At 47.1% G+C, this 24,111-nt stretch overlaps 1 protein-coding gene across 1 annotated transcript in view; it reads left to right on the forward strand.

Annotated features, from left to right (window-relative positions):
* Positions 1-11,158: 11,158 nt before the first annotated feature.
* LOC144502398 (uncharacterized) overlaps positions 11,159-24,111 on the forward strand; it is a 39,681-nt gene continuing 26,728 nt past the window's right edge. Inside the window, exons 1-5 of the mRNA XM_078226265.1 lie at positions 11,159-11,322; positions 12,215-12,321; positions 17,147-17,288; positions 19,959-20,123; positions 23,051-23,254. Coding sequence (XP_078082391.1) covers positions 11,304-11,322; positions 12,215-12,321; positions 17,147-17,288; positions 19,959-20,123; positions 23,051-23,254 — 637 coding nt within the window. The 5' untranslated portion in view covers positions 11,159-11,303. The remainder of the gene's footprint in view (positions 11,323-12,214; positions 12,322-17,146; positions 17,289-19,958; positions 20,124-23,050; positions 23,255-24,111) is intronic.

Raw genomic sequence — 24,111 nt, forward strand, 5'->3', positions numbered from 1 at the left:
CCCCCCATTCCAGACCATGTGATCTCCAGGGAGAGGCGAAAACCCAGAGTGAAAAACCCCAGGGCCAATATGGGGAAAAAAAATCTGGGAAATTCCTCTCCGACCCCCTGAGGCGATCGAAACGAGTCCAGGAGATCACACTGGCCCTGATCGGAAAATGCTTCCCAACCCTATTCATTTCCACTTCCACGAACACCATATGAATTCCCTGCCCCCGAGACAGGTTCCCAACTATCCGCAGTCTCGCTCTGTACCCTCCATCCATTGCCTCTGTCTACACTTCCCGCTGCCTCGGCAAAGCAGCCAGAATAATTAAGGACCCCACGCACCCCGACATTCTCTCTTCCATGTTCTTCTGTCGGGAAAAAGATACAAAAGTCTGAGGTCACGCACCAACCGACTCAAGAACAGCTTCTTCCCTGCTGCTGTCAGACTTTTGAATGAACCTACCTTGCATTAAGCTGATCTTTCTCTACACCCTAGCTATGACTGTAACACTACATTCTGCACTCTCTCGTTTCCTTCTCTATGAACGGTATGTTTTGTCTGTATAGCGCGCAAGAAACAATACTTTTCACTGTATGTTAATACATGTGACAATAATAAATCTCCTGTTTGGGTACACGGAAGGAGGATTTAGCACGGCCAATACACCTAACCAGCACATCTTCCGCACTGTGGGAGGAAACTGGAGCACCCGGAGGAAACCCACGCAGACACAGGGGGAGAACGTGCAGACTCCACACAGATAGTCCACCCAAGCCGGGAATCAAACCTGGGTCGCTGGTGCTGTGAGGCAGCAGTGCTAGCCATTGGGCAGCACGGTAGCGCAGTCGTTAGCACTGCTGCCTCACAGAGCCAGGGACCCGGCTTCGATTCCCGGCTCTGGGTCCCTGTCTGTGCGGAATCTGCACGTTCTCCCCGTGTCAGCGTGGGTTTCCTCCGGGTTCTCCGGTTTCCTCCCACACTCCAAAAGACGTGCTGGTTAGGTGCATTGGCCATGCTAAATTCTCCCTCAGTGTACCCGAACAGGCGCCGGAGTGCGACGACTCGAGGATTTTCACAGTAATTTCACTGCAGTGTTAATGCAAGCCTACTTGTGTCACTAGTTAATAACCTTTAAACTTAAAACCAAGATGTGGTTTGGCCAAGAGTTAATGGTGGTTAGCAAGTACAGAGTGATAGGGAATGCGGACTCTGAGCAGCGTCAGACACAAGCAGTGGACTTCTGGATTATTCAAAACTTACAGACAGTAGAGAATGAGAGACCAGCCAGAGAACACTGGATGTGTTGAGTCTAGAGTTAAGGAAGGCATGAAATACAGAAAATAGGAGCAGGAGGAGCCCCTTTGGCCCTTCAAGCCTGTTCTGCCCATTCATCATGCTCATGGCTGATCATCCAATTCAATAGCATGATCCCGCCTTCCCCCCCTACCATTCGCTCCCCTTCGCCCCAAGAGCTACATCTAACTACTTCTTGAAAATATTCAATGTTTTGGCCTCAACTACTGTCCGTGGTAGAGAATTCCACACTCTCCAGGTGAAGAAATGTCTCCTCATCTCAGTCCTAAACAGTCTACCCTTTATCCTCTGACTGTGTTCCCTGCTTCCGGACACCCCCCACCATCGGGAACGTCCTTCTCTACCCTGTCTAGTCCTGTTGGAATTTTATAGGTTTCTATGAATGAGGGTTTCAGAAGCAAATGGGTTCAGATGGGGGTGAAGTCAGGTGACGTTATGGAGGTGGAGAGAGTTTTAATATTGATGTGGATATGTAGTTGGAAACTTGCGCCAGAGTCACATATCAATTGTACCACAGAACCCTACAATGCAGAAGGGGGCTATTCGGCCCATCGAGTCTGCAGCGACCACAATCCCACCCAGGCCCTATCCCTGTAACCCCATGCATTTACCCTAGCTAGTCCCCCTGACACTAAGGGGCAATTGAACATGGCCAATTCACTTAACCCGCACATCTTTGGACCATGGGAGGAAACCGGAGCACCCGGATGAAACCCACGCAGACAAGAGGAAAACGAGCAGACTCCGCACAGTGACCCAAGCCGGGAATCGAACCTGGGTTCTTGGCGCTGTGAGGCAGCAGTGCTAACCACAGTGCCACCGTGCTGCCCCACAATATGAGACTAAGATTGCTAAGAGCCATATTTAGTGTCTCTAACTGTTGCTGGGAAGAGGGATGGAATCTGAGTTTGGAGCAGAGTCTTCTGTCATCCCAATATGTAATTTGGAAAAATTTATTCCTGTATTGACTTATCAGTTTTACTGCTTGCTGCTATTATGCGTTAAGTTATGCAGTTTTTTTTATACCTACAACATGTCTGAGTGTGGTTACAGGGGTAGTAATCACTGGGGATCTAATTAACCTCTTTCATTGGAAACTTGTGAAACAAGAAGCATTTCAATACTGATGGCCTTAAAAATATCTGGGAGAAATAAATCATTCAATGTGTGAAAATACTGTTCACCGCAGGAAATATTTTCACTCTGTAATTACTGGAAAGATTCATGGAGCCAAGTACATTCCAAACAATTCAACCTCAGCGAATTCAACATGAACTGGAACCCCTGTGTTTGGGTTTGATTGTCGAGCGGTGTTCGTTCATCCATTGTCGTAGCGTCTGCATGGGAGTCTGCACTGTTTGAGAGCACATTTCCACTCCATCTGACGAAGGAGCAGTGCTCCGAAAGCTTATGGTATTTGCTACCAAATAAACCTGTTGGACTTTTAAAAAAAATGGGGCTTTAGAATTTGATTGGTTGTTTAATGATTGGTTGGTTGTTTAATTAATTTGAATGGCTGTTTAATGATTGGTTGGTTGTTTAATAAATTTGATTGGTTGTTCAATGATTGGTTGGTTGGTTAATAAATTTGATTGGTTGTTCAATGATTGGTTGGTTGGTTAATAAATTTGATTGGTTGTTTAATGATTTTTTGATTGCTTAATAAATTTGATTGGTTGTTTAATGATTAGTTGATTGTCTAATTAATTTGATTGGCTATTTAATGATTGGTTGGTTGGTTAATAAATTTGATTGGTTGTTTATGATTTTTTTGGTTGCTTAAGAAATTTGATTGGTTGTTTAATGATTGGTTGGTTGGTTAATAAATTTGATTGGTTGTTTAATGATGGTTGGTTGTTTAATTAACTTGATTGGCTATTTAATGCTTGGTTGGTTGTTTAATTAATTTGATTGGTTGTTTAATGATTGGTTTGTTTGTTTAATGAATTTGATTGGTTGTTTAATTATTGTATATTATAGAATCCCTACAGTGCAGAAGAGGCCATTCAGCCCATTGGTTCTGTAACGACTCTGTGACAGCGTATCTTACCAAGGCCTTTCCCTGCCCTCTCCCTATAACCCCACACATTTCCCATGGCTTATCCATCTAACCTACAAATCTTGGGACACAAAGGGGCAATTTAACATGGCCAATCCACCTAACCTACACATCTTTGGAGTGTGGAAGGAAACCGGAGCACCCAGAGGAAACCCACGCAAACACGGGGAGAACATGTAGACTCCACACAGACAGTGACCCAAGGCCGGAATTGAACCCAGGTCCCTGGCGCTATGAGGAAGCAGTGCTAACTACTGTGCCACCGTGTGACCCTAGGTTAGGTGGGTTAGCCATGGTAAATGCGCAGGGTTATGGGGATAGAGATGGGGTGGAGGGCCTGAGTGGAATGCTCTTTCAGAGAGTCGGCGCAGACTCAATGGGCCGAATGGCCTCTTTCTGCACTGTAGGGATTCTGTGGTTCTAACACTAGATAAATATAAAGTCAATGCTGTCATTAGTTGTAACGTTTTGTACAAAAAAAGCACTCATAGTAAAGGAGGAGGCCGCTTGATTTTTCTGGAGTGGGTGAGTAGGCAGCAAAGAGGTTTGATCTGGTGCATGGACATAAACGACAGTTTTGGCTAAATTTAGAAAGACCAATCCGGAATTGTTGAGTTCACTGGCGTTTGACCAAGTTGACCACTAAAGCCTTGCAACGATCCGAGAATTTGTTAAAAGGAACAGTTGGATATGCCTCAAGTTTCCATCTGTGCCACGTGTGCATCCCTTTATGGCAAGTGCCAAATAAAATCCGTCGAACGGTTTCTGTTCACTGCATTCCAATGCTTTGTGATGTATGAACCATGTACAGTTCTGGTCGCCGCATTATAGGAAAGATGTGGAAGCGTTGGAAAGGGTGCAGATGAGATTTACCAGGATGTTGCCTGGTATGGTGGGAAGATCATATGAGGAAAGGCTGAGGGACTTGAGGCTGTTTTTGTTGGAGAGAAGAAGGTTAAGAGGTGACTTAATAGAGGCATACAAGATGATCAGAGGATTGGATAGGGTGGATAGTGAGAGCCTTTTTCCTCGGATGGTGATGGCTAACACGAGGGGACATAGCTTTAAATTGAGGGGTGATAGATATAGGACAGGTGTCAGAGGTAGGATCTTTACTCAGAGAGTAGTAAGGGTGTGGAATGCCCTGCCTGCAGCAGTAGTGGACTCGTCAACATTAAGAGCATTCAAATGGTTACTGGATATTGGAATAGTGTAGATTAGAGGGGCTTTAGATTGGTTTCACTGGTCGGTGCAACATCGAGGGCCGAAGGGCCTGTACTGCGCTGTAAGGTTCTATGTTCTATGTATGAACCATTAACCTGACCCTAACAGCGGGATCAGACTGCGCGGGGTCTGAATCTATTCCAAATCTCTAAATCGGAAAAAAAACTGCAGCTGGATCTTTCGAAGCGAGGTTCTGAAGGAACGTCACTAAAACTCGAAAGGCCAGCCCTGTTTACACGAGGGAATCGTAGTTAAAATAAACAGTCAGGCAGCCTGAGTGAAAGATGAGCCGGGGGGGGGGGGGGGGGGGGGGAGAGTTAAATGATTGAGGAACAGGAGGAGTATCCAGTGCCTTGTTTACATTTGCCGCGAGCGACCAGTCTCGTGGCTGACAGCAGGGATTTAACCAAGAGGAGTGAGGCGCTTCCTTTAACCCTATCCTGTCCGCAAACCTCAGGGTTTGAAGGAGTGTCGGGAAAGAAGGGGAGATGGAGAGGTTCAGGGAGGGAATTAGAGTCATAGGGTCATCGAGGTTTACAGCATGGAAACAGGCCCTTCGGCCCAACTTGTCCATGCTGCCCTTTTTTTAACCACTAACCTAGTCCCAATTGCCCGCATTTGGCCCATATCCCTCTATACTCATCTTATCCATGTAACTGTCTAAACGCTTTTTAAAAGACAAAATTGTACCCTCCTCCACTACTACCTCTGGCAGCTCGTTCCAGACACTCACCACCCTCTGTGTGAAAAAATTGCTCCTCTGGACCCTTTATCTCTCCCCTCTCAACTTAAACCTATACTCTCTAGTTTTAGACTCCCCTACCTTTAGGAAAAGATGTTGACTAGCTGATCTATGCCCCTCATTATTTTATGGACCTCTATAAGATCACCCCCAGGCCTCCTACACTCCAAGGAAAAAAGTCCCTGTCTATCCAGCCTCTCCTTATGACTCAAACAATCAAGTCCCAGTAGCATCCTAGTAAGTCTTTTCTGTACTCTTTCTAGTTTAATAATATCCTTTCTATAATAGGGTGACCCGAACTGCACACAGTATTCCAAGTGTGGCCTTACCAATGTCTTGTACAACTTCAACAAGACGTCCCAACTCCTGTACTCAATGTTCTGACCAATGAAACCAAGCATGCCGAATGCCTTCTTCACCACTCTGTCCACCTGTGACTCCACTTTCAAGGAGCTATGAACCTGTACCCCTAGATCTCTTTGTTCTGTAACTCTCCCCAACGCCCTACCATTGACCTGAAATAAAGACAGAAAATGCTGATAATCTCAGCGGGTCTGGCAACAGCCGTGGAATGAGAAACAGAGAGAGGGATTTTCCGGCCGTGCTCACCCCCGGAAAATCCTGGCCGAGGTCAACAGACCTTTGCATGGTCCGTGTCCCTCCCGCTACGATTCCCGTGGCAGGCGGGACAGGAAAATTCCACCCAGAGTTTCATAGAATCCCTACAGTGCAGAAGGAGGCCATTCGGAGCCTGTACCGACAACAATCCCACCCTATTGCCATAACCCCACTGACACTAGGGTCAATTGATTGGTTGTTTAATGATTGTATATTATAGAATCCCTGCAGTGCAGAAGAGGCCATTCGGCCCATCAGGTCTGCAACGACTCTTTGACAGCATATTTTACCCAGGCCTTCATCCTGCCCTCTCCCTATAACCCCACACGTTTCCCATGGCTAATCCATCTAACCTACACATCCTGGGACACTAAGGGCCAATTTAGCATGGCCAATCCACTTACCCGCACATTTTTGCACTGTGGGAGGAAACCGGAGCACCCGGAGGAAACCCACGCAGACACGGGGAGAATGTACAAACTCCACACCGACACTGACCCGAGGCTGGAATTAAACCCGGGTCCCTGGCGCTGTGAGGCAGCAGTGCTAGCCACTGTGCCACCGTGTCCACCCACATTCTTGTTACAGATCCTGTCCTTAATTTTCTAATTAAATAACGATTTATTATTATTCCTGTCTGTTATGTATTGGAAAATAACGTGTGATTAGTCACATGATGAGCTGTGACGTCACCAGAAGCATTCACGGAATTTTACCTCCCAGCCAAGTTGGAGTTCAATCAGGCAACACCTTGTGAATAAAGCTGCGTCGGTTTGTATAAGTATCCCACGCTGTGGCACCTCAGAAATCCTTATTCTTGTTATCAAATCAATCAAAAACAATTGCAAATACACCACAATATCTAAATAGAAAAAATAACTGCTTTGAGAAGGCAACCGTGTCTGTATGAGTTTCCTCCGGGTGCTCCGGTTTCCTCCCACGCTTGGTGGCAGGTTGGTACAGTGATTAACACTGCTGGTGATATCATAGAATCCCTAGAGGACAGAAGGAGGCCATTCAGACCATCGAGTCTGTACCGACCCCGGCCCCATTCCACGCACATTAACCCCACACATTTACCCTGCTAATCCAACTGACACTCGGGTCCATTTAGCATGGCCAATCCACCTAACCCGCACAGTTCTGAGTGATACTGAGCACTTACCCGCGTGCACTGAGCACCAGTTCAATTAAAATGCATCAAATTCACTTCTCCTCCGCTGAATCTCCTTTAAGATATTCCAGTTCACGATTTTGGAGTTTTTTTTAGTTATGAGGTGTTTGTGATTTGTGTGGCATCAGCTGCTCCCTCTGGTGCTGAAATGAAGAACTGCAAGCTGCCCACCGACTGGGTAACTAGCTCCTTCTGATGGTCAGAATTGAAATAATGACTTTCTATTCTATGAAATTTTACTTGCAACATCGCCAAGACCAATTATTTCCACTCCCATGATGTCCGTGGGACCTTACCTGCTCTTTCTTTCGATTTGATTTGATTTATTATGTATTAGTATACAGTGAAAACTATTGTTTCTTGTGCACTATACAGACAACTCATACCGTTCATAGAGAAGGAAAGGAGGAAAGGGAAAGAAGGAAAGGGAGGAAACCTTGCTGACAATGGCAAGGTCTGCAAGACATAACAGGCTACAAGATGAAGGCATGTAAAATCGCCGGCTCCAACGCACCCCTCCCTGATGAGCTCAATTCATTCTACGCCCGTTTTAAGCAAGAGGTCAGTGAGAGCATGCCCTCCGCCCTGGAAGCCCTGGATGAACCTATATCTTGGGTCACCATTGCAGATGTCAGAGCAGCTTTCTTGAAGGTCAACCCACGGAAAGCGACTGGCCCGGATGGGGTACCCGGAAGAGCACTCAGATCCTGCGCGGATCAGCTGGCGGGGGTATTCACAGACATCTTCAACCTCTCTTTATAACAATCTGAGGTCCCTATCTGCTTCAAGAAGACGACCATCATCCCGGTACCTAAGAAAAACCAAGCAGCGTGCCTTAATGACTATCAGCCGGTGGCTCTGACATCCATCATTATGAAGTGCTTCGAAAGGCTAGTCATGGCATGAATCAATTCCAGCCTCCCGGACTACCTGGATCCACTACAGTTTACCTACTGCTGCAACAGGTCCATAGCAGATGTCATTCCCCTGGTCCTGCACTCAACCCTGGAACACCTAGATAACAAGGACACCTATATCAGACTCCTATTTATTGACTACAGCTCAGCCTTCAACACTATTATTCCCACAAAACTCATCTCCAAACTCCGTGGCCTGGGTCTCGACACCTCCCTCTGCGACTGGATCCTGAACTTCCTAACTCTCAGACCACAATCAGTAAGGATAGGCAACAACACCTCCTCCACTATCATCCTCAACACTGGTGCCCCACAAGGCTGTGTTCTCAACCCCCTACTATACTCCTTGTACACCTATGGATGTGCGGCCAAATTCCCCTCCAATTCGATTTTCAAGTTTGCTGATGACACCACCGTAGTGGGTCGGATCTCAAACAATGACGAGACAGAGTACAGGAATGAGACAGAGAATCTGGTGAACTGGTGGGGCAACAATAATCTCTCCCTCAATGTCAACTAAACAAAGGAGATTGTCATCGACTTCAGGAAGCGTAAAGGAGAACATGCCCCTGTCGACATCAATGGGGACGAAGTAGAAAGGGTCGAGAGCTTCAAGTTTTTAGGTGTTCAGATCACTAACAACATGTCCTTGTCCCCCCATGCTGACACTATAGTTAAGAAAGTCCACCAACGCCTCTACTTTCTCAGAAGACTAAGGAAATTTGGCATGTCAGCTACGACACTCACCAACTTTTACAGATGCACCATAGAAAGCATTCTTTCTGGTTGTATCACAGCTTGGTATGGCTCCTGCTCTGCCTATGACCGCAAGGAATTACAAAAAGTCGTGAATGTAGCCCAATCCATCACGCAATCCAGCCTCCCATCCATTGACTCTGTCTGCACTTCCCACTGCCTCGGCACCCCAGACATTCTCTCTTTCACCTTCTTCCTTCGGGAAAAAGATACAAATGTCTGAGGTCACGTACCAACCGACTCAAGAGCAGCTTCTTTCCTGCTACTGTCAGACTTTTGAATGGACCTACCTCGCATGAAGTTGATCTTTCTTTACACCCTAGCTATGATTGTAACACTACATTCTGCACTCTCTCCTTTCCTTCTCTATGAATGGTATGCTTTGTCTGTATAGCGCGCAAGAAACAATACTTTTCACTGTATGTTAATACATGTGACAATAATAAATCAAATCAAATCAAATCAGAGAGGGTGCAGAATGTAGTGTTACAGTCATAGCTAGGGTATAGAGAAAGATCAACTTAATGCAAGGTAAGTCCATCCAAATGTCTGATGGCAGCAGGGAAGAACCTGTTCTTGAGTCAGTTGGTACGTGACCTCAGACTTTTGTATCTTTGTCCCGACAGAAGAAGGCGGAAGAGAGAATGTCCGGAGTTTGTGGAGCCCTTACCTGTGCCTCTGCTCAGCCTCCTCTCGCTGAAACCTCTCAAGTCAAAGCGTCAGCACTTCCACTGACCCACTTCCCAATTACCGCTCCCTTGTACACTTAAGAAAGATATAAGAATCATGCCTTGCTTGTCCTACTCACAGTGCCCTTTTTTGGTTAGAGGAGGAGGAGGGAGGGAAACATTAATGTAGAGTTTTGGGTTTAACCGTTCCTTGACACCAGATCTTCCGCTACCACTGTTCAGTCGAGGTGACTGTGCCGACTTCTCCCAGAATGTTCCTCAGTGAAGTCTTTCTGCCGCCCTCATCAGGGGCAAGTAAACGGACAGCGAATTCCATGCAGAATTTAAATTCACCAATTCTGAGTGTGCCTTGAACTTAACGCGGTCAGTTTTCTGGCATGGCAACAAATTAATATTTTTACAATTTGCGTGGTAATAGTATTATGTTGCAATGGTATTATCGTATTATATTGTAATAATATTAAATAGTAATGGTGTCATGTTGTAATGGTATTTTTTGTAACTTTTTGTCATATTTTGTACTGTATTATTTTCTAGTAGTATTATTTTGTAATAATATATTGTAATGGTATTATGTTGTAATGGTATTTTGTTGTAATGTATTATTCATAGAAAATCATAGAAACCCTACAGTACAGAAAGAGGCCATTCGGCCCATCGAGTCTGCACCGACCACAATCCCACCCAGGCCCTACCCCCATATCCCACCCGCTAATCTACGCATCCCAGGACACTAAGGGGCAATTTTAGCATGGCCAATCAACCTAACCTGCACATCTTTGGACTGTGGGAGGAAACCGGAGCACCCGGAGGAAACCCACGCAGACACGAGGAGAATGTGCAAACTCCACACAGACAGTGACCCAAGCTGGGAATCGAACCCAGGTCCCTGGAGCTGTGAAGCAGCAGTGCTAACCACTGTGCTACCGTGCCGCCATTGTAATGTTATTATATTGTAATGGTACAATGTTGTAATGGTATTATTGTAATGGCACTATGTTGTAATGATATTATGTTGTAATAGTATTATTGTAGTGCTATTGTATTGTAATGGTACTATGTTGTAATGGCACTATGCTGTAATGGTATTATGTTGTAATGGTATTACTGTAATGCTATTATATTGTAATGGTACTATGTTGTAATGGTATTATGTTGTAATATAATTATGTTGTAGTGGTATTGTAATGGTATGATATTCTAATAGTATTGTATACAAGTGGTTCTATATAGTAACATAGGACTACTTGTATACCAATATTGTATTTCAATGGTCCTATATTGTAATGGTATTATGTTGTAATGATAATATGTTGTAATAATTATGTTAGATGTGTCACACCAGTGGGGTGTTCTGTAATTATTCTCCCTAAAGCAGTTTCTAGCTGAATTTTGCCTTTATGAAAGATGGCCGCGCCAGGCTCAGTGTGACAGTTTGAAAATGCGCATGCGCTGTCTTCTTAATGTGACTGTTACAAAGGGGGGGAGGGACATCTGTCAAATATGTTAAAACAATAATTCTGATTGCTATTGTATCTATACCTATATAAATAAACATTTTAGTAATTTACTTCATTAATTTTGTATTTCTAAAACAATTGATATTTTCAAATAAGAATATTGTGATCACCTTGAACACCCCCACCCCACAGTCCCAATAGACCCGCCCTCGGGGCGGGGCTTCCACCTGTCAATCATTGGGCGGGTTGGGAGAAGATGGAAGTGGCGCAGCTCAGTCGGTCAAACGGGTTCTGTGAGGCTGGGAAATCGCGGCTGAGGCGGTGAGCGCGGCTCCGGGTGCGGGAGCGGCACCGTGTTCAGGATGGAGGGTGTGAGCGGCGGTGAGTGGCTGCGGTTCCCGGTGGCGGCGCCGAGTTGTTGCGTCGGGGCCGGGGCGGAGGCGGCGCCATTTTCCCTGAGCCTGGGGCAGCGCGGGGCAGTCTGGGAGATGTAGTCCCCTGAACCTGCTTCGAATGGGGAGTGGGGTCAGTGTGGGGTCAGTGTGGGGAGTGGGGTCAGTGTGGGGAGTGGGGTCAGTGTGGAGAGTGGGGTCAGTGTGGGGAGTGGGGTCAGTGTGGAGAGTGGGGTCAGTGTGGGGAGTGGGGTCAGTGTGGGGTCAGTGTGGGGAGTGGGGTCAGTGTGGGGAGTGGGGTCGGAGTGGGGTCAGTGTGGGGAGTGGGGTCGGAGTGGGGTCAGTGTGGGGAGTGGGGTCAGAGTTGGGAGTGGGGTCGGAGCGGCGCGAGAATTGGGGTGAGAGCGGGGAGTGGGGTCGGAGCTGGGAGTGGGGTCAGAGTGGGGTCGGAGCTGGGAGTGGGGTCGGAGCTGGGAGTGGGGTCGGAGCTGGGAGTGGGGTCGGAGCTGGGAGTGGGGTCGGAGCGGGGAGTGGGGTCGGAGGTGAGAATGGGGAGTGGGGTCGGAGCGGGGAGTGGGGTCGGAGCGGGGAGTGGGGTCGGAGTGGGAACGATTAGTTGAAGTTACAGTCAGATCAGATATGATTTTATTGAATGGCGGAGCAGGCTTGAGGGGCCGAGTGGCCTACTCCTGTTAATTTGTACATTTGTAAGTATGTTCATATCACTTGGCAAAACAGTCTGAGCGTTAACCTGCAAATCCTCCCAACAGATGTAAATGGCAGGCAGGAAGAGCGGGAGGGAGTTAGAGCACCTTCATAATTTGATATATTTAGCACCCACTGAACAATATTTTTGTGTTGTTTCTCTTAATGTCACGCAGCTGCGAGTGATCAGATTGAAGAATTTGAACTCACATCGCCACTCGACAGACAAAAGCAAACCAGTGGAAACAAGATGACTGATATGAGCCTCGTGGATGTGGCTGGGGTGAGTTCTGATACATCAGCAATGGGCTTAAGATAAAGTTTAAACTATATTATGTGATACAAGTGCCCCCGCCCCCCCCCCCCCTACTTTTATATATTCTTTAGTGGGATGGGGTGTCATTGGCAAAGCCGCCACCCGTTACCCATTCCTAATTGCCTTTGAATTTAACATTTCCGAGGGCAGTTGAGAGTCAACCACATTGCTGTGGCTCTGGAGTCACATGTAGGCCAGACCCGGTAAGGACAGCAGATTTCCTTCCCTAAAGGGCATTAGTGAACCAGATGAGTCTTCATGATAATCAGTGATATTTTAATGGTCACCATTGCTGAAACTAGTTTAAAATTCCAGATCTATCAATTGAATTTTAAATTCAACGGGCTGCTGTGGTGGGATTTGAAACCATATCTCTGAAGGATAAGCCTGGGCCTCTGGCTTACTTGTCTGGTGACATTATCACGATGTCACCATCCTCCCCCAGAGGCATTGCAAAATAGCTTTGTGGTTACGTTATTGGGCTAATTACCCAGAGGCCTGGAACCAATGATTTCCACATTTGAACCATAGAAATATAGAATCCCTACGGTGCACAAAGAAACCATTCGGCCCATCGAGTCCTCACCGACACTTCGAAGAACATCTTACCCAGGCTCACCCACCTCCCTATCCCCGTTGCCCTGCACATTTACCATGGCTAACCCACCTAACCTGCACATCTTGGGAAATTAAGGGGCAATTTAACATGATCAAACCACCAAACCTGCACGTCATCTCTCCTTCAATGTCAACAAAATAAAGGAGATAGTCATCGACTTCAAGAAGCGTAGAGGAGGACACACCCCTGGCTACATCAATGGCGAGAGCTTCAAATTTTTAGGTGCCTAGATCACCAACAACCTGTCCTGGTCCCTCCATGCGGACATTATATTTAAGAAAGCCCACCAACGCGTCTACTTTCTCAGGAGACGAAGGAAATTTGGCATGTCCACTACAACTCTCTCCAACTTCTACAGATGTACCATAGAAAGCATTCTTTCCAGTTGTATCACAGCTTGGTCTGGCTCCAGCTCTATCCAAGACCGCAATAAGCTGCAAAGGGTCGTGAACGAAGCCCGGTCCATCACACAAACCAGCCTCCCATCCATTGACTCTGTCTACACTTCCCTCTGCCTCGGCAAAGCAGCCAGCATAATTAAGGACCCCACGCATCCTGGACATTTGCTTTTCCATCTTCTTCCATCAGGAAAAAGATACAAAAGTCTGAGGTCACGTACCAATCGACTCGAGAACAGCTTCTTTCCCGCTGCCATCAGACTTTTGAATGGACCTACCTCGCATTAAGTTTGATCTTTCTCGACATCCTAGCTATGACTGTAACACTACGCTCTGCACTCTCTCCTTTCCTTCTCTATGTACGATATGTATTGTCTGTATAGCGCACAAGAAACAATACTTTTCACTGTATATATGTGACAATAATAAATCAAATCTTTGGACTGTGGGAGGAAACCGGAGCACGCGGATTCATGGACAGGAATTCAAATCCCATCGAGGCAGCCGGGGAATTTGAATTCAATTAGTTAGATACATTGGGATTAAAATGTTAGTATCAATAAGGGTGACTGAAACTACCAGATTGCCATAAATACCTATTCGGTTCAGTCATGAACTTCAGGGAAGGCAATATGCCATCTTTACCTGACCCATATGTGCCAGTTAGGGGAGGCGATGGCCTAGTGGTATTATCGCCAGTCTATTAATCCAGAAACTCAACGAATGTTCTCGGGACCCGGGTACGAATCCCGCCACAGCAGATGGTGGAAATTGAATTCAATAAAAAATATCTGGAATTAAGAATCTACTGATGACCATGAAACCATTGTTGATTGTCAGAAAAAACCATCTGGTTCACTAATGTCCTTTTAGGGAAGGAAATCTGCCGTCCTTCCCCGGTCTGGCCTACATGTGACTCCAGAGCCACAGCAATGTGGTTGACTCTCAACTACCCTCAGGCAACTCGGGATGGGCAATAAATGCTGGCCAGCCAGCGACGCGCATGTCCCATGACTGAATTTTTTTTTAAAAGCTGGCTGGACGGCTGGTTAATGATGCAGTGACGCCAACAGCGTGGGTTCAATTCCCGTATCGGCTGAGGTTATTCATAAAGGCCCTGCCTTCTCAATCTTGCCCCCACCTAAGGCGTGGTGATCCTCAGGTTAAAATCACCACCAGTCAGCCTCTGGACAGCACAGTGGTTAGCACTGGTGCCTCACAGCGCCAGGGACCCTGGTTCAATTCCGGCTTCGGGTCACTGTCTTGGTGGAGTTTACACATTCTCCCCATGTCTGCGTGGGTTTCCTTTGGGTGCTTCGGTTCCCTTCCAAAGATGTGCGGGTTAGGTTGATTGGCCATGCTAAACTGCCCCTTGGTGTCAGGGGGACTAGCTAGGGTAAATATGTGGGGTTACAGGAATAGCGCCTGGGTGGGATTGCGGTCGGTGCAGACTCGGTGGGCCGAATGTCCTCCTTCTGCACTGTAAGGATTCTATGGTGACTTTACTTTGTTTCCCTTGGCAGAGAGGTCACCAACCAGGGGGCGTGGATTGAAAGTGATTGATAGAAGGATTAGAGGGGAGTTGAGAATTATTTTCACTCCAGAGGATAGTGGAGATCTGGAACCCACTGCCCGAAAGGGGTGATAGAGGCAGAAACCCTCATCACATTTGAAAAACAAAGACATTTAAATTGCTATAACTTACCGGGCAACAATTCAAGAACTGGACAGTGAGATTCTGCTGGAAAACCCTTTGTCAGCTGGCGTAGACCTGATGGGCTGAATGGCCTCCTGTGCCATAAAGTTTCCGTTTCTAACTCAAGACATTCCAAAGCGCCTTGCAACTAATGAAATGCTTTTGAAGCGTAGTTAATTTTTCAAATGCAGGGAAATGCATCATCCAACTTGCACACAGCGAATCCAATACGCAACAATAAAATAAATTAACAGAATTTGTTTTAGTGGCTTTGAGGGAGTAAATATTGGCCAGGACACTGGGGAGAACTCCCCCTGCTCTTCAAGTAACACTTTGGCATCATTTCTGTTGGCCTGCCAGAGTGGTTAGAGTCTTGGTTCAGAGCTGCTTTCCCTTGGTACCTCCCTGTCTTGTGGTACAAGTCTGTAGGGCAGTGGTGGGCAGCCTGTAGTCCCGGGGGCCTCGTGCGGCCCATCGGAGTCCTGAGTGCGGCCCACAAGACATTGACTGTTGCCCGCGCACAGAGTTGCCCCCTTCCTCCTTTTTCCATCCACGTAGCTTTTTACCTACCGGTGTGACTGAAGTGATTCGCACGTAAAGCAAGGGCGAGTGAAGTGAGGTGCGTGCTGATTGCTCACAACACTGACTGTGAGTGTCCAAAGTGTCAATATTTCTTTTTGTTTTTATCATTTGAAGTTGATAGTTTTATTAATATATAAATGGTTGCGCATTTTCTGTAACTCGTAATCAAACATTTGACGGGAATTAAATGTATTTAATCTTCTTCATGGGGTCACAGTTAATGAACAAACCTGATTTCAATCTTATGGCCCACTGAGATGAAGGGCCACTCATGTAGCCCACTCACTAGCCCAAGTCGCCCATCACTGATTTGGAGTGTGGCTGCATCCCACCAAGTATACCTCGGTTACAGACCCCGTGCCACCCGTTATTTGAAGTCTTCCATCATTTCCACATTGTGAATGTAGCCCAATCCATCACACAAACCAGCCTCCCATCCATTGACTATCTACACTTCCTGTTGCCACGGCAAAGCAGCCAGCATAATTAAGGACCCCACGCACCCCGGACATTCTCTCTTCCACCTTCTTCCTTTGGGAAAAAGATACAAAAGTCTGAGGTCACGTACCAACCGATTCAAGAACAGCTTCTTCCCTGCTGCTATTAGACTTCTGAATGGACCTACCTCGCATTAAGTTGATCTTTCTCTACACCCTAGCTGCCGTCAGTGGTGGTGGAGGCAAACTCAATAGGGTCTTTTAAGAGACTCCTGGATGAGTACATGGGACTTAATAGGATGGAGGGTTATAGGTAGGCCTAAAAGGTGAGCAATTTTGGGCCCCACACCTCAGGAAGGACATACTGGCACTGGAGCGGGTCCAGCGGAGATTCACACGGATGATCCCAGGAATGGTAGGCCTGACATACGATGAACGTCTGAGGATCGTGGGATTATATTCATTGGAGTTTAGGAGGTTGAGGGGAGATCTGATAGAAACTTACAAGATAATGAACGGCTTAGATAGGATGGACGTAGGGAAGTTGTTTCCATTAACAGGGGAGACTAGGACGCGGGGGCACAGCCTTAGAATAAAAGGGAGTCACTTTAGAACAGAGATGAGGAGAAATTTCTTCAGCCAGAGAGTGGTGGGTCTGTGGAATTCATTGCCACAGAGGGCTGTGGAGGCCGAGACGTTGAGCGTCTTCAAGACAGAAATTGATAAATTCTTGATTTCTCGAGGAATTAAGGGCTATGGGGAGAGAGCGGGTAAATGGAGTTGAAATCAACCATGATTGAATGGTGGAGTGGACTCGATGGGCCGAATGGCCTTACTTCCGCTCCTATGTCTTATGGTCTTATGATATGTTCGGCACAACTTGTGGGGCCGAAGGGCCTGTTTTGTGCTGTAGTTTTTCTATGTTTCTATGACTGTAACACTACATTCCCTTTCCTTCTCTATGAACGGTATGCTTTGTCTGTACAGCGCGCAAGAAACAATACTTTTCACTGTATACTAATACATGTGACAATATCAAATCAAATCTCTTTGCCTTTAGGAGGTTGTCCGTCAGGAATCCGGTGCGGTCGAGGGAAGGAGGAGTCAGAGAATCCGCAAGAAGAGGTCCTTTTCACCTGAACTGGAAACTGTGGTCAGGCCAAAGGCAAGAGGGAAGATTAACCCGCTGAAATCAACATCAGGCAGGGCATTTCATCCCACCTTGTTGGCTGCACTGGCTGATTTCTCCCACACACTTCACAGATACACATTGATATAGTTCCTCATTTCCACAACATTGAGGTGCTGAATATATCTGGTGGACACGCACACTGACTGGTGTCATATACTCCAAACTGGAGATAACTTTTTTATTTGTTTATTTATTAATCAATCACAGGTAGGCTTACATTAACACCGCAATGAAGTTACTGTGAAAATCCCCTAGTCGCCACACTCCGGCGCCTGTTCGGGTTACACTGCGGGAGAATTTAGCACGGCCAATGCACCTCACCAGCACGTCTTTTGGACTGTGGGGGGAAACCAGAGCACCCGGAGGAAACCCACGCGCATCTTTAAATGTATTAAGTAGTCTGTGTATCCGCACATTTCCTATCTGGCAGCTTTCTTCTTCATTGTCACAATTTTCCGTCAGTGTGTGGGTGGCACAGTGGTTAGCACTGCTGCCTCACAGCGCCAGGGACCCGGATCCGATTCCCGGCTCGGGCCACTGTCTGTGTGGAGTTTACACGTTCACCCCATGTCTGCGTGGGTTTCCTCCGGGTGCTCCGGTTTCCAACCACAGTCCAAAGATGTGCGGGTTAGGGGGATTGACCGTGCTAAATTGCCCCTTAGCGTCCCAAGATGTGTAGTTTAGATGGATTTGCCACGGTAAATGTGTGGGGTTACAGGGATGGGGGTGACGGAAAATGTCTGAGTAAGGTACTCTGTCAGAGAGAGTCAGTGCAGACTGGATGGGCTGAATGGCCTCCTTCTGCACTGTAGGGATGCTATGATTTAACATTGAAAATGACCACAGTGGGGCATTGCCTCCACCAGTGGCACTGCAGTAAAAGCTGCAGCCACTGTGTGGCAGTGTTGTCTCATTGTCCTGTTAACACACACAACGTTGCCACGTTTGGGATCTTATTTCCATATGAACTTTATTTGCAGCTAATTCCTTTTCAAAAGATTCATGGACTCTGTCTGATCCAGCATTACGACTGAGAATTCCAAACTGTAAACTTCCCCTTTTTAATTATTTTACTGCTGATAAGTATTTGTTCACGCCACCGGTATTTATAAAATGAAACAGCCTGGGAGGTGGTCATTTCGCCCATCGTCATGGTGCTGTCCCTTTGAAGTATGTTATGACGGCCATGGCGGATCGTCAATAGATCTCCCCCTGGGCCTCGTGGAGTACGAGCTCCCCTATTGAGTGAGCAGAGGAGGCTTGCCCAAAGGGAAAGGAGCAGTGGGAGTTTAAAACCAGCTGTCTCTACCTGGGCTGGGAACCAAAGCACTCCATGCCTTGACCTGTGCACTGTAGCCACAGAAGGTTGGCACGGTGGCACAGTGGTTAGCACTGCTGCCTCACAGTGCCAGGGACCCAGGTTCAATTCCAGCCTCAGGTCACTGTCTGTGCGGAGTTTGCACGTTCTCCCCATGTCTGCGTGGGTTTCCTCCGGGTGCGCCAGTTTCCTCCCACAGTCCAAAGATGTGCTGGGTCGGTGCATTGGCTATGTTAAATTCCTTCCTCAGTGTACCCGAACAGGCGCCGACTGGGGGATTTTCACAGTAATATCATTGCTGTGTTTTGTAAGCCTACTTGTGACACTAATAAACTTTAAAGCAGTGCTTTATTCACAATGTAAATGAAGGATGTTGGTGACGGAAACTGGCCTTGGTAAGATTATTACAAAGTAGCTATCCAGTTAGTCCCACTCCCTTCCTTGCTCTTTAGCCCTCCTGATGCTTTGTTTTCAAGTGTTTATCCAAGTCTCTAATGGAACTTGCTGTCGGATCTGCTTCCACCGCCCTTCCAGGCAGTGCATTCTTGTAACAATTTCTCTTCACATTCTCTCTAATTCAAAGAACAGCACAGGAACAGGCCCTTCGGCCCTCCAAGCCTGCGCTGCTCATGTTGTCCTATCGAGCCCAACCACCTGTATCCCTCTATTCCCTGTCTGTTCATGTGTCCATCCAGATAAGTCTTAAATGTCGCTAACTTTTCTGCCTCAACCACCCTCACTTGGCCGTGTATTCCAGACCCCCACCACCCTCTGTGTAAAAAAACTCCCCCACACATTCTCCACTGAACCATCCCCCCCGCACCCCCTTGTAATTGTCATTTCTGCCCTGGGGAAAAAGCTTCCAACTGTTCACCCTATCTATACCCCTCATAATTTTGCAAACATCTATCAGGTCGCCCCCTCATTCTCCGTCTTTCCAGGGGAAACCGTCCCAGTTTATTTAAAAGAAGCAAATGACTACGGATGCTGGAATCTGAAACCAAAAGAGAAAATGCTGGAAAATCTCAGCAGAAAAATGTCATCAAAGCTTTGACAAATGGTCACCTGGACTCGAAACGTCAGCTCTTTTCTCTCCTTACTGATGCTGCCAGACCTGCTGAGACTTTCCAGTGTTTTCTCTTTTGATCCCAGTTTATTTAATTCCTTTGCTAATTGCTGTAAATCCGTGTCCTCTGGTTAATGACCTTCCTGTCGGTGGATACACTTTCTCCTTACTCCTTATAATTTTGAATAACGTTGTTTAGAGTTCTTTCCGCATCTGTTCGAAGCATCATCTGCTTCGTGTTTTTGCTAAGAACTGGACGATTGGCTGATGGTTTTTAAAAAAAATTTCTCTGCTAGGAGAAAGGGGAGGGGTTGAATTCCACTGCGATATCTGCAAATCACCTTCCATCACCAATCCCAACCGTCGCGGTAATCGACTGAAGCAGTCGGGTTACAGCCCATCGCCACGTTGGAAGAGCGACCCAAAGACAGGACAAGTGCTGACGCTGTGCAACGCGTGCGGTAAGTGGCCCAGGAGATCCAGCTGTGTATCGGCGCGAGACTTTAGGCGGCATTCTCCAGCCCTCCTGTGGCGGGTTTCCCTCTGTCAGAGGGTTGTAGTGATTGTGGGGTCTGTCTCTTTAAGACACAGTAAGAAGTCTCACAACATCAGGTTAAAGTCCAACAGGTTTAATTGGAACCATGAGCTTTCGGAGCACTGCTCCTTCATCAGATGAATGAAGGAGCAGCGCTCCGAAAGCTCGTGACTCCAAATAAACCTGTTGGACTTTAACCTGGTGTTATGAGACTTGTTTCTTTGCAACTGTTTCACTAATCACCTGATGAAGGAGCGGCGCTCTGAAAGCTCATGATTCCAAATAAACCTGTTGGACTTTAACCTGGTGTTGTGAGACTTCTTACTGTGCCCACCCCTGTCCAACGCCGGCATCTTTAAGACAGTACAGCAGAAGGGAGTCACATGACCTGAGGGACCAATGGGCACCGAGAGCGAGTGATCACCCCAAAGGTGGAGTCCTCTCTCAGGCAGAATACATCTGGAAGCCATGTAGTAAGCCTACTTGTGACTCATAAATAAAAATAAACTTTTCAGTAAGCATGTATGGACTGGAGCAGCCGAGCGCTACAAGCACCTGTACAAGTTTCTCTTTATCAATAAATACCTCTTGTTCCTAATGAAGTCTAAATTGTCTTGACGACGATGGAAATGTGCCCCACTATTATAGGAGGCAGCTCGACACTGGCCGCCAGTGGGATCATCCAGTCCCACCAAAGTCGGTAGCGATTTATATTCCACGCCTGTTCCACCATCAGGGAATCTGTGGTGGGGGCTGACTTCGGCGGGACTGGAAAATTCCACCAACAATGGGATGGGATGGAGAATTCCATCCTTCCTTTCTTTTATAAAAAAAAAATCCAGCAGCAATGGCATCGTGGTATTGTCACTGGGCTAGTAATCCAGGGACCCAAGGTAATACTCGGGGGACCCGGGTTCAAATCCCACCATGGCAGATGGTGAAAATTGAATTCAATAAAGATCTGGAATGCAAAAAGTAATGATGCTACCAGCTTCGTGGATGGGGCTGGACTTCGAGGCCCAGTGAACTGGCAGAAGCCTATGGCTTAGAGAGAGAGAGAGAGAGGTAAGCAGGGCAAGGGCAGGACCAGATGCTGCCACTGTGCTAGTGCCACTGTGGGGTGCAGTCTCAGGGGAGGAGATGTGACCCCATTCACTATTACTGTGACCCCAGTTGAGGTCACAACCCACAGTCTGGGAACCGCTTGTTAAACAATGCAGGGGCCGTTTGCTTCTAATATCGACAGGTGATTCCCATCACAGTAACCAAACCAATGACAAAAACAAAGTCAGATTGTGTATTGACACCACTGTGGCAGGGCAAGTCTGATGGCATGACTTGTAGCTAAGAATGTTCGTTTTTCTGGTGTGTGTCCCTCGCTGGGCCAGCATTTATTGCCCATCCCTAACTGATCCTCCATTTCAGAGGCCATTTGAGAATCAACCACATTTCTGTGGATCTGGAGTCACATATAGATCAGACCATGTAAGGATGACAGATTTCCTTCCCTCATTGATTTGATTTATTGTCACATAGGGGAGGCGATGGTCTAATGGTATCATCACTAGACTATTAATCCAGAAACTCAGCTAATGTTCTGGGGACCCGGGTTCGAATCCCGCCACAGCAGATGGTGGAATTTGAATACAATAAAAAATAATCTAGAATTAAGAATCTACTGATGACCGTGAAAATATTGTCGATTGTCGGAAAAACCCATCTGGTTCACTAATGTCCTTTTAGGGAAGGAAATCTGCCGTCCTTACCCGGTCTGGCCTACATGTGGCTCCAGAGCCACAGCAATGTGGTTGATTCTCAACTGCCCTCAGGCAACTAGGGATGGGCAATAAATGCTGGCCAGCCAGTGACTATGTCCCATGAATAAATAACATGTATAAGTATACAGTGAAAAGTATCATTTCTTGCGCGCTATACAAAGCACACCATTCATTAGTGAACCAGATGGGTTTTTATGACAATCGACAATGTTTTCATGGATATCATTTAGATTCTTAATTCCAGGGGTGGAATTTTTCCATCCCGCCTGCCATGGGATTCGTAGCGGGCAGGACACGGACATGCAAAGGTTCGTTGACCTCGGGTGGGATTTTCCAGCCTTGGGGCAAGCACGGCTGGAAAATCCCGTCCCAGATTTCTGTTGAATTCAAATTTTACCGTCTGCCGTGGTGGGATTTGAACCCGGGTCCCCGGATCTTACCCCGGATCTCTGGATTACTAGACCAGTGACAGAATCATTATGCCACCACCACCTCGACAAATCAGAGTCTCCATGTACAAGGGCAAGCAGAACTCCTCAAGGGAGTCTCCCAATTAAGTTTATTTATTAGTCACAAGTAAGGCTTACATTAACGCTGCAATGAAGTTACTGTGAAATTCCCTGAGTCGCCACACTCCGGCGCCTGTTTGGGTCAATGCACCCTAACCAGCACGTCTTTAAGACTGCGGGAGGAAACCGGAGCACCCGGAGGAAACCCACGCAGACACAGGGGAGAACGTGCAGACTTTGCACAGACAGTGACCCAAGCCAGGAATTGAACCCAGGTCCTGTGAGGCAGCAGTGCTAACCATTGTGCCACCGTGCCGCCCTTCCCTACCTTCCCCCCAAAAGCAGGGTGGCTTTGCAAGAAAAATGCAGCTAGTGGAGGATAGCACCGTTTATGAATTGTCTGTGCGTAAAAAATCAATTCCAGTCGCTTACGAGGTTGGTTGGTTGATTGTTGGGGCAGGGGGATACATTTGGAACTTATCCAATCATCTCCTTTTAGGCCAGGGCTTGTGGTGTCACTATATGCAGTCTTCATAAAACAATTCATTCCTTCCTGCTTGCTTCAGGCTTGGCGTTTGACAGACCCCGACGTCCTCTCCCTTCTTGCACAAACGTAGATGCCGATGAACGCGGAAAACATCAGGAGGCCCTCCGTGCGTTGGCTGTGTCCATGAGGGAGATGCTGGGAGACCAGGATGCTGAGAAGCTGTGCTGTCCTCTGTTCGTGAACAAACCGTGCCAGTGTCTGCAGAACTACATCAAGGGGAAAGGTCGGAGGATCCCTGAAAATAAAATCCCCCCCCCCCCCGAAACAAATGCTGGACTTAACTCCTCGGTCCTCCCCCCGGGTTACAATCGCTCCACTGTTGCAGGCTGTGCCTTCTGCTGCCTGGGTTCTGAGCCCTGGAATTCCCTCCCTAAACCTCGCCCCTTCTCTGTCATCCACTGGGATCCACCTCTGCCGCCAAGCTTTTGACCACCTGTCCAAAGATCTCTTTATAAGCCTGAGGGCGGGATTTTCTGACCCTTCTCGCTAGCGGGATCTTCCGGTCCCGCTGAAGGTGATCCATAGAAACTAGAAGCAGGAGTAGGCCATTCGGCCCTTCGAGCCTGCTCCGCCATTCATTTTGATCATGGCTGATCATCAAATTCAATATCCTGATCCCCTCCCTTCCTTCCATATCCTTTGATCCCTTTAGCCCCAAGAGCTATATCTAATTTCTTCTTGAAATAAGATCATGTTTTGGCCTCAACTACATTCTGTGGGAGTGAATTCCACACGTTCACCACCCTCTGGGTGAAGAAATTTCTTCTCACCTCAGTTCTAAAAGGTTTACCCCCTTATCCTCAAACTATGACCCCTAGTTCTGGACTCCCCCCACCATCGGGAACATTCTTTCTGAATCTACCCTGTCTAACCCTGTTAGAATTTTATAAGTTTCTGTGAGACCCCCTCTCACTCTGCTAAACTCCAGTGAATATAATCCTAACCGACTTAGTCTCTCCTCATGCGACAGACCTGCCATCCCAGGGATCCTTTGCGGTAGCTCCCCTGATGACGGGACAGATAAGCTACGCAAAGCACTGCAGATCTTGACGGGACTGGAAGATCCTGGTGGCTACCAAC

The sequence above is a fragment of the Mustelus asterias genome, chromosome 13 (genome assembly GCF_964213995.1).
Source record: "Mustelus asterias chromosome 13, sMusAst1.hap1.1, whole genome shotgun sequence".
Classification (NCBI taxonomy): domain Eukaryota; kingdom Metazoa; phylum Chordata; class Chondrichthyes; order Carcharhiniformes; family Triakidae; genus Mustelus; species Mustelus asterias.